The 11,242-nt window shown below is 43.4% G+C and overlaps 1 protein-coding gene across 1 annotated transcript in view; it reads left to right on the forward strand.

The window, feature by feature from the left end:
• Positions 1-8,610, forward strand: part of arhgap35a (Rho GTPase activating protein 35a) — a 66,403-nt gene extending 57,793 nt beyond the window's left edge. The window contains exons 4-7 of the mRNA XM_017428988.3: positions 830-907; positions 2,933-3,064; positions 4,328-4,433; positions 6,778-8,610. Coding sequence (XP_017284477.1) covers positions 830-907; positions 2,933-3,064; positions 4,328-4,433; positions 6,778-7,246 — 785 coding nt within the window. The 3' untranslated portion in view covers positions 7,247-8,610. The remainder of the gene's footprint in view (positions 1-829; positions 908-2,932; positions 3,065-4,327; positions 4,434-6,777) is intronic.
• The last annotated feature ends 2,632 nt before the right edge of the window (positions 8,611-11,242 follow it).

Consider the following 11,242-nt stretch of genomic DNA (forward strand, 5'->3'; position numbering starts at 1 on the left):
GAAATTTGACCCGATGTTACAGTAACCTTACACTGTAAAATTCTTTACTAATTAAACATAATTACAGTTTTTTTTGGGAGGGTGTTAATTGAAGCCAGCACCTTGATGACGTCATCACTGCTGGTCTTTTAAGCGCCGCAGAAACGGGCACTGAGACAAAACTGTATTTATGATTGTCTGTGCGTTCATTTGTCTGTCTGTTAGCAAAATATCTCATGAACCAGTGGATAGATTTCAATTAATCGCCCAGGAAGGAATCCGATTACCTTTTTGGAGTCAACCTGACTCAAGCTGGCCGCCGCAGCTGATCAACCTTAGCAAACACAGAGAATGGCTACAGCTCTGCCCATTTCACAGACACTGAGCTTTAATGTCACCTTTTCTGTCGTTGTTTGTTCAAAATCTTGTACTTTGTACTATGTGTGAATATTACATCGATTTATTTTGGGCTAAAACCAAATCGGCATCAGATGATGACCTCTGAAGTCTTTAAATTCTATAATACCTAATACCTGTGGGGTCTCACAGGAATAAAAGTAAACTTGATGAGAAAAGTCTTTTTTATTTTACAGTGGCACTGAGGCGCGCTCAAGTTTGCCGCCGTGCCCCTCTGAGCTCCTGGGCCTGCAGCGGTTCTTTATGGCTTTAATAAATAGTGCTAACGCTGTAATGGGATGGAAGCGACCGCGCCTGTGAGCGCAGCCTCAAGTACCTCCCCTTTCTGGGCCTTTTCGAGGCGCGTCTGTGCCGTGCACACGGCACTGATACGCGAAGCTGCCTGCAAATAAACACTGAGATGACGGCAGTTCTCCCTCTCTGTTTCCTCCAGGACTGAGCACGGAGGGAATCTACAGGGTCAGCGGGAACAAGGCGGAGATTGAGAGCATGCAGCGACAATTCGAACAAGGTGGGTATTTCTCCTCCCACGTCTCCCCTTTTCATTTTATTGTTTGTTTATGCGGGGACAAGTGTTAAGCACCAACAAATACCTGACACTGTAACATTTACAGCCTGGGCTAATTCGCAAAAAAGCACGGCCCCAGCTGGGCTTATTGGCAGCATAAAAGTCAAGTTTTGAACAAATCACAATAACGGGCACCTATGTATATCTGTCACCTGCGTGTTTTTTGGATGAACGTAAAGAAAGTGCAGTAAAGATTCTTCTATTTTGAAGAACTTCCTGGACTCAAGCGGGGAGGATTAATTGGCTTTGCGTTCCTTTCAGACTGCAGAGCTGCCCCGACAATCGTCAGCCTGCTCCGGTGTGCATCATCACACGTGTTCAGGTCCTCCGTGTGTCTCCATGCGAGCGTCTGTGTGCTGTGGGCACTTAATTGCCTCCAGATTGGTTTGGTTAATGAAGCATGTTGTTGTCGTGATAGATAGCGGAGCAAGATAGCCTGTGTGTGTGTGTGAGAGAGTGTGTGTTGTGTGTCCACGCTTGACTGAGGTTAAATTCAACCCCGGTAATCAGAGTTGAAAAGCTGCACTGAATCATCCTGAGCCTGCGGCCAGCAGGACGAGACAAAGGTGAAACTCTCAGCGCAGGTGCTGCAGAGCTGCGGCGAGAACTGCTCTTCATCAGCTCCCCGAAGATTTGGAGAACTTCTTCCAGGAGAAAGTAGCACCAGAGGCTCTGAACCTGAAAACTGTCACAATGGGTGCTTTTTTTTTTTTCTTTTTTAAGAGCCCTCAAACTATAGCTTTTATTGAAACTCATCCTGTTATTGTAAAGTAAAGAGTTGTCAAAAAAAACGAGTTGTTCCCACTTTTATAAGTGACGCTCTGGTGGTTTTACTCTCAGGGCGTTTTGTCACTCAGACTAACTTTATATACAGGGTGTATATGTGTCTTTCTTGCCGATCCGAAGCTCAGATAAAGGATGAGAGCTGGAACTGTGACGTTCAGAGAAAGGAGCGCTAGCATAGCTCATCGATGAGTGGCTGCATGTAACGCGTCTCTGTTGGGACAGCATGTCCTCCTCACACGTGGGAGGTCCGGGCAGTCACATCACTGTCATTATATTTGTTATCATTATATTCAAACAACATTTTATCAGTGTTCAGGAATATTTTAGTTAGATTTAGTGGAGTTATTTATTGGATGTATGTCTAATAACTTGAACGTTGTTTCATTAAAACACCATACTCTGTGTACTTTGACTAAAGGCAGGCACACAGTGTGCTCCTCTTTACATGAGAACCTTTGGGAAGTGACCAATACGCAGAAAAAAACGCCCCAAAATGTGTTGAAGGAGAAGAAGGTCTTGTGACTAAGAGTAGAAAAAAAAAATCAATCAAAAGATTTTTTTTTTTTTTTGCTTTAATCCCTGATTTGGGTGTCTGAAGATGGGAAAAAGATGCTTTTTTTCAAAAAGTGTCATGAAATAAACAAATTGTTGATTTAAAATTAAAAACAATGAAACAAACAGAGTTGTAGACTTTTATCAAACTAAAGGCCCTTAAGGAGGTAAAAAAGTTAAGTCATTTAAATTTGACATTTATATTTCAGGCTGAGATAGCTCTAAGAGATTGACTAGTTTAAGGTGGATAAATAGTATGTTTTAGCTGTTATATAAGGTGGTTGATTTTTTTATTTTTTCACCCCCAGGAACATTTATTGTCAAAGTTAATGGACCTTCAACGGGTTAGGAGAATTTTTTTGTCACAAGCATGTTAAAAATTAAAGCGACAGGACTGCGAGCCTCTGTGACCCGGAAACCTTTCAGACGTTTTGGCGACTCCCATAAAAAAAACGCTGCTCACCAACAGTCGCCGCTCAGTGACATATTCCCCCGACTGTTGCAACATTTGGTTTCCCAGCAGAGCAGTGCATTGTAAAGACTTAATTCTTGTCATTCATGCCAGTAGTTGGGATGTTTTTGACTTGTCTGTGCTTGTCTTTTTTTTCTTTTTTCTTTTTTGTTCTCCAGACCACAATCTAGACCTGGTGGAGAAAGACTTCACCATCAACACAGTCGCAGGGGCGATGAAGGCCTTTTTCTCCGAGCTCCCAGATCCTCTGGTGCCCTACAGCATGCAGACTGAGCTGGTCGAGGCCTTCAGTAAGTCCTGGGAGGCTGGATGGGTGGGGGGGGCAAGGACATGGGGCACATTCCTCGCTATATGTACGAGGTGTATTGGGTTGTTTGTTTTTTACCCAAAATCCTTTTTCCTGGAATTGTAACGTTTCTTCCGTCTAACGAGCAAAACTCCTGCAATGCAAATCCATCCACGGGGAGAATTAGATCCGCTGCTCGTTTTTTTCTTTTTCACGCCGAGGAGGGAAGCGGGGAGGGATGGAGGGGAGAAAAATGTAAGGCTTTGTGAAGATGCAGGTGCGCCGGGGTCTGAACGGAGCCATGAGAAAACATGTTTGATAAACGAGGGCGCTCCTGCCTCTCCTTTTTTCTCTTTGTGTCCTGTAATCTGTCAGAATGGAGATTTAAAGCATAGCTTAGCCTCGCACGGCACCGGAGAGCTTTACCCACAGACCGCACGGCTGCTGTCACTCACAGAGCCGCGAGGTTTGGTTTTTTTTTTTTTTTTTTTTCCTTCAACTGCTCCGGCGAGACCCTTCAGCCGTGACAAAGACCTGATAAACCTCCTGCAGTTTGTGCCACAGCAGCAGAAAGAGCGAAGAAAGACGGGAAAGGGAGGCAGAACTGTCAACTTCTTTTATTTCTTTGTTTTTGAGGTTTGACAGAATTAGAGTTCAGTTGGCATTACTGAACAGAGAGACGGTTTGCTCTCATCACAGTCAGGCTGCCTCCAACGAGCTGCAGGAAGTGGAAGTTTTGATCACCATTAATGGACGTGCGGCAGGAGGACCTCATCCTGCCGTCAATCTGTTTCTGATCCGCGCTGACCTCGTTGTGGGACCGTGCTTGTGAATCGCGTTTGATGATGTGGAGGAGAACATCTGCTGCTCTCGCTGCAGCCCTGCTTTGCTCACACACACAGAATGCACCGTGTTGGCCGGTGACGTCAGGCTTTCTGACTCATTCCTCGTTGTCATCAGGCTTCAACACACCCTGTGTGCGTTTGCGAGTGATTTGCAGTAATCTGTGGAAGAGTGCAACGGGTGTATGTTCCCCCAGAGGAATGTGTGGTTTTTGTAGTCATTTTAAATGATGTCTTCAATCCAATCCATATTATTAGAAAGTTAAAACCTCTCTCTCTTTTCCCCTCGCTCTCCTCATCTTTATTTGTACTCCCCAGACAGTTTTTTTTTTTTTTTTTCTCAAACTCCTCTAATCTTTTTCCTTTCGGCCTCTTTTTCCTCCCTCGCTTTTAACCCGTCATCTCTCTCTCTTACCTCCGTTCAGAGATCAACGATCGGGAGCAGCGCTTCCAGACGATGAAGGATATCCTGCGCCACTTTCCCAGGGAGAATTACGACCTCTTCAAATATGTCATCAGCCATTTGAACAAGTGAGTGATGGAGCCGATCAGAGCTGACTGCCCCGCTGGTCACCCTGTGAAGTGACCCGCGGGTGATATTATCTCTGAAACGGCCACACTGAGGTCATTTACGGGTTCATAACCAGGCTGAGTCACAGCTTGTGTCACTAATTTATGAATACTAAAGAGGCTGTACAACTGATTTGTTTAATTATGGCCCTGTGTTTTACAAACTGTGTTGTGTGGCTTATTAAAAAAAAATCAGAGAACTACTCTAGTGAAAGAAACTAGCATTCCTTGAAAGAAAGTGTATCGCTCACTGCCTTACGTGCCAAAGTTTGAATTCTTGCAGTATCTGTTAGCACTCGGAGTACATGATGGGGATGACTTTCAGCTGATAACATACTGAGTTTTAGCTGAATATTTATAAAACTGACAGAGTTGTAGCCATTTTTGTGTTGGCTAATGTTGATAAGCTGAATATAGTTTACTTCAGAAGTTAATCAGCTGTAGATGTTCATCCAGCGGTTACTTTCTAAGTTTCATTAAAATTCATCCACTAGTTCATATATTGTTATTAGACAGACAAACAGACACAGGCAATTACATTATTGCTCATCTTTCATGGCAGTGAGTGATAACGAAGAGCAGTGGCTCTTAAAAATGAATCCTAGAGGTCATTTATGCTTTTTGCTCCATAACAACATCGTCTCGTCTCCGAAGAATCTTGGGATTTAAGGAGGATAACTGCTGCTGAAACTGTTCCTGTGGCAGGTTGGGCCACAAATCCAAACCACTGACATCCGCGTTACGCCCGTTTTTTCTTTGAAGCCCTTTGAAAAATGCAAATGACACCTTTTCAAATAACAGTAAGCATTTAATCCCTGAAAATAGTTGAGGTTAGTCTGAGAACTCCAGTCTTATTTTGTCAGGTAGATCTTTTTTTTTTTTTTTTCCCCTCCCCAAATTGCAGATTAGGATAGATAATTCTTTTAATGTGTGAATTTGTCACGCTTCGGTTCCCCTCAACTGGTAAATCTGACTGCGGATTTGGGGACTTTTCGGTCTGTTTTTGTTTTTGGGAAGCACTTAGCAACAATTACTGCACTGCGAGCGCAGGGTGTTTCTGCCTGCAGTGGACACACCTCCGGCTGCCTCCGCTCGGCGCAGTAAATGCCAGCAGCATCCTTCAGGAAGCTTTTTTTAATATTTATTTCCCACGTCCTCTGTGTCACTCTTGCTGTGACTCAAACACTGTTCGGTGTTGGAAAGAAAAAGATTGTTTTCCACCCCTGCCAAAACAAAACTACCACGAGGGTCAGTCCAAACAATATCCAGTCCATTGAAATGAAATTTGAAAATACTGATAGTCTTGGGTTAGATGAGGGTTTTTTATTTTATTGCTGTGTATTTTTGCTCTTTGGCCTGCGAATAAAGGAGCTGCCCTAACCCCACCCAGGGTGAAAATCTAGTCCTATTTACAAACCTTTTAACCTTGATAGTTATTTTTTTTTCTTTGTTCCAGCGGTTCTGTATGTTTGTAAAGTGGGCAGCAAACTTACCACTTTGGTTAAATTAATTGTCCAGAAACCTTCTACATATATTCTAGTGATAGCTCAGATCTGTTTATGTGTGCTTCTGTGGAAAGCTTATGAACAATTAATATTTTACCTGCTGTAGATAACTCTTTGAATGACCTCAGTTTAGAGAAATTGTTTAATTCTGACCGGATTTTATTTTTTTGTTTATTTGACCTTAATTTTACCAGGTAAAATGTTTGAGAACCAGTTCTCATTTACAAACCTGACCTGGGTTGACGAGCTAATGGCTAGTCGGAGCGTGTCAGTGTTATCAGTCACAAATGTTTCACAGCAGTTCACCTGAACGCTACTTCATAAACTTGTGTTAATGTGACAGTATGTTATTATTCTTTCAGCAGTCTTATGATATTCTTACTGGATATTCTTATTTGTAAATAAACACAAAATTCTATGTAAAGAGAAATTGACATTTGAAGTTTATAAAATAGTGTTTTTCATGTATCACCATGAAACATTTAAGAGGTTTTTTTAAGACACCAGTTTAGTCGTGGCCTAACTTGAGCCAGCTGTTTGCTCATAAATCCTGTCAGAATTAAACTCTTTTCCTCCAAATTAAGGCTGTTCAAAGAGCTATCTACAACAGGTAAGATATTAATTGTTCATGACCCATCCTCAGAACCCACTTTAACTGGGTTTGTTAATTAGAACTTTCACTTTAAAGGGGTTTTAAAGTGCTACAAACAAAGATTTAATACGACATCAGAGCATCAAACATTGTTTTTCTAAAATGTACAGAAATGATCTGATGGGTTTTTTTGTGTTCTTCTCATCAGAGTGAGCCAGAACAGCAAGTTGAATCTGATGACCAGTGAGAACCTGTCCATCTGTTTCTGGCCCACCCTCATGAGACCGGACTTCACCACCATGGACGCTCTGACTGCCACCCGCACATACCAGACAATCATCGAGAGCTTCATCCACCAGTGTTCCTTCTTCTTCTACAATCAGCCCCTGGCCGACGGCCTCACCGGCTCCCCCAACTCCACGCTGTCCGGGGGAGGCACCTCCGCCTACTCCTGCATGGCCGGGGGCTACTCATCCTCGCCGGCTCCGTCCCCGGCTCCCTACGTCCTCCCCGCCACCCCGCCCGTCATTCCGCATTACGGTCCCCCTCTCCACCACCACCATCAGTACCAGTCCCCGTCACATTCCCCGCCTCCCACTCCCCAGTCTCCGATCCCAGCCCTGCTGCCGCCCTCTCTGCACCCCCATCACCCCCCGGCTGAACAACACACGCTGTGAACCAGGGATCAAGGGAATAAGAGGGAAGGAAAAAGAAATAAAAAAAATCCAAATCAAAACAAAAGCTGGCAGATAGCGGCGCAGTTTGAGGGTTAAGGATGAGACTTTTTGAAGGAAGTGATGAAGGATTAAAAGAGGAACTGGAGATAGGAAGTGAAACTGGGAGAGATGCAGTATGTACAGGGAGAAACCTACGTGTTGGAGAAAAGATGGAGGCATCCGAGCCTCTGCTGCTTTCAGGAGAAAAAAAAAACAAAAAAAACAAAACAGAGCGGACAAGTGCTCAGGTCAGGAATGTGGAATAATGAGGAGCCTCTGAACTGGCAGTATGATCTTCCTCCCTCCCTGCCATTTTATCCTTTTGTCTCTCTGTGTCACGTCATCCAGGCCCGCCCTCACTGCCTTACAGTGGATACACACACACACACACACACACGGGGTAACGCAGTTGTTGAAGGAACACGGGAAGGAAGGGATTAAGGAGAGACAGACACGAGGGGTGTGTGAACTCTGTTACATTGCTTCACTTCTACATACGAGACACAATCATCCAGCGGGAGAGCCTTTTAGTTTGTAGCCGTGCTGGGTGATTTAGTGGCCAGTTTGGTAGGCCAGCCCACCTGCTGCACCTACCCGGAGACGGAGCGGATCAGAGAGTGAGTCCAGAGCTCATGTTTGTTTGTTTCACCACTGTACAGAGAGGACTTGTGCAAGAAACAAGTGTTACTACTCACCCGACAGGATGTTCTGTCCCCGGCGACTTCCAAATTCCTGTCTGTCAACCCCTTACACACACACACACAGACAAAATCAGTCTTAGTCATGGCAGTATGCCAAGCACAAAAAAAAAAAAAAAAAAATCTCACCGAACTGGATCTGCTGGGCAGCAAATTGGAGTGAAGGATTATGGGTTCTGCGTTCTGGGAAGGCTCCATCCAGTCTCCAGAACGCCACCATCCATTTCCATGTTTTCACACACAAAAAAAAATAAAGCTTAAAAATGTTCAAATTAGTTTTTTTCACGATTGGTTTGAATCTCTATTCTGCGCCTACATTTTTGCTATTCTCGTCCTCTTCTTCGGTTGTTCGTTTTGGGGATTCTTCGGGGCCTTTCTGACCCAACGAGTGTGAAAGCGTGATGCTGTCTGTCTCTGAACGAGTCCACCTGTATCCGTGGCTCTTTGTTTAACCTGGATTTCCCAGTGTTTGACAGTTAGTGGGGATAATTCCAGTGTTGGACCGGTACCTGTCATGTTGCTTCTTTCACGCTGCGGCGGGTTTTTGAAAGCAAGCTGGCGCTGCAGTTTTTCATTGTTCAAAAAAGAAAAAAGGAAAAAAAAAAAAACGAAAGAGAAAGCACTTTTCTGAGCACTTTGAAGGCACATTTTCAATTGGAGCTGGCATAAAGTGACAGCCACTTTTCCTGTCAGTCCTTATTTTCTCTCTGTGGGAGCACACCACTGACATCTAGTGGAGAACAGGGGTATCACCTCCACAACTGCATGGGCGTAGCACTGTTCCCCTGTGGTTGTTGTAGCGTCAGACTCTCTTCTTGGTGCATGTGTCGAGCTTGACCTTTACTGTGCATCAATTGGACTTAAAGTAAATCACATCTGGTAGTTTAGATGTAATCACAAAAGCTAATCAGTTGATACGAATCCAGTGTGTGCTCCTGCAAAGCATCTGGCCTCATTGCAGCCGGATAAATGAAACTTCCTGTCTGGGTTTTCACCTCATTGTGGACTCAGACCTCAGTGAAGGAGTTCATGCTTCTTCCAGAGATCCTATGTTAGAAATGAGAGAAGCTTTGACAGGTGGGGACATGTGAACCACTGCTACAGGCCTCATCATCAGACAGGGTTGTTGTTTTCAGGAGTGAGCTTAAACCAGGTGTAGCCGCTTGACATCAGACTCCACCTTTACTGTCACTGTCCTCCCGCTGTCCCCCCCCCCCGAGTCCGAAGGAGACAGTTTGATTCTAAGAGAGAGAGATGGAACAGACAGTCCATTCATTCAGTCATTCATTCGTTCATCCGCCTGCCTGCATGACCGGAGTGGAACATCACAAAATTCTTCGATTGAGCCTGCTGTTGCCGTAGAAACCAGCGAAGATGCGGCTAAAGGGGAGCTGCGGTGGAAGCGAGCTTGTGTGTTCCTGCGCGCTCTGAAGTGACGAGAACAAAACAACTTTCAACCAATCACTAAAGATTTTATCAACTGAGGGTAGTCAATTTTCCCTCTGTGTGTGTGTGTGTGGTTTGAGCTAACATGCTAGCAGTCTGTGCTTGGCAGATGTCCAGACACCAGCATGATCCAAACAAAAACAAACAGGGAGGAATGCAGCTCTTCTTGCGGTCATTTACCCCGCCGCCGGCTCGTCCGGATTACACACACTGATCCTCAGAGAGAGTGTGTGAGAGAGACTGCGGGTGGGGGGGGTTGGACAGAATGGGAGGCAAGGAGGGGGGGGTTGAAGACGGACAGCGCACGGGTGAATGGGATCATTATTCCGGGGACGGAGAGAGGAAGGAGAGGGGGGTGACCACTGGTACTTGTGTACATCGACGTGTTCATACTGAAGTGACTGTGAGGCAGCCAAAGGGAAGGAGGGAGGGGGGGGAAACAAGCAAAGTGACAGTTTAGATAAACAGAGAAATTTAAAAATGTGACTTTGGTTCACTGATGAAATACGTTTTTTTTTTTTTGTTTTTTGTTTTGGTGACAGATGTCTGTTGAGTTACACTGAGAAACAAGCAAAGCTGCGTTCAGACGGTTGTTTCATGTTGGGGAGGGTGAACGCTTTGGCCTTCAGTCGACAGAAACAAATTCCCTTCTTCTGTTTAATTTTAATAATTAAAGAATTACAAAGTTGTTGTTTTTTTTTAATGGTTTCTTTGTGAATGATAGAGCTGCCCAGTATAGTGCATGATTTCAGTGGAGGAAGAGGGCACTGACACTCTCACTATTTAAGAGATGATACAAAAAATTAAAATATAAGAAATAATGGGAGGGGAGGGGGGCATTTGGTGGTGGAAATGATTAAAAACAAAATAAATGAAGTACTGTAAAGTGAAAACATAAGAAATGAAATCTGTATTTGCAGAGTGGTAATGTTGTCTCAGTGGGAACGGTGTAAACAGCAAGGCCTTATGTGATCTGTATCATAGTTAATAAATCAAATCTTGTAAAATTCTTGGTTCTTGTCTCTTTGTTCTCAGCAGGAAAGATAAACATACTAATTAGGTTCATTAAGGAACCAGAATCCTCTTGAACAGCTTTCATTTACTGAGGTTTAACGACTAGAAAATGTTTTCTGTTCTTGTTGAAATCCTTCTGATAGTCGACTGTTTCTGCCTGTGTCATAAAAACCAAATTCTCCAAGTTAGAATGAGGTGATGCCATCTCATCAATTTGACTTAACTCATATTTATGACTTAATCTCAGAAGTATACCTTAGTATTTCACAACTATGACTCAGCTATCTCAAAATTATGCCTTGTCATAGTTATACTATCTCATGATTTAGCACCTCAAAGATTGATTCAGCCTCTCATATTATGACTCAACCATCTCATAAATATGATTTAAGGTACTCTGACTTGGCTATCTTAAAAATCTAGCTTAGAAGGCGTGATAGTTAATTTTTTTTTAACCTATTTTCTCATTTAGACTTAGTGTCTCATAAACATCATACAATGACTAAATATTTCATAAATATGCCTTAGTATTTTACAACTATGACTCAGCTATCTCAGTATTATGACTTTGCCTGGTCATATTTGTGACTTAAAATCCCATACTATGACTTAAAACTTCATAAATATGCCTTAGTATTTTGCAACTATGACTCAGCTATCTCAGAATTCTGCCTTGTCATAATCATATTTATCTCATCCCGATTTTACGCTTCATAGTTTGAGCATATTGTTCACAATATGAGATTCCATCTCATAATTGACTTAACCTCATATTATGACTCAACCATCTCATGAATAC

The sequence above is a fragment of the Kryptolebias marmoratus genome, linkage group LG2 (genome assembly GCF_001649575.2).
Source record: "Kryptolebias marmoratus isolate JLee-2015 linkage group LG2, ASM164957v2, whole genome shotgun sequence".
NCBI lineage: Eukaryota > Metazoa > Chordata > Actinopteri > Cyprinodontiformes > Rivulidae > Kryptolebias > Kryptolebias marmoratus.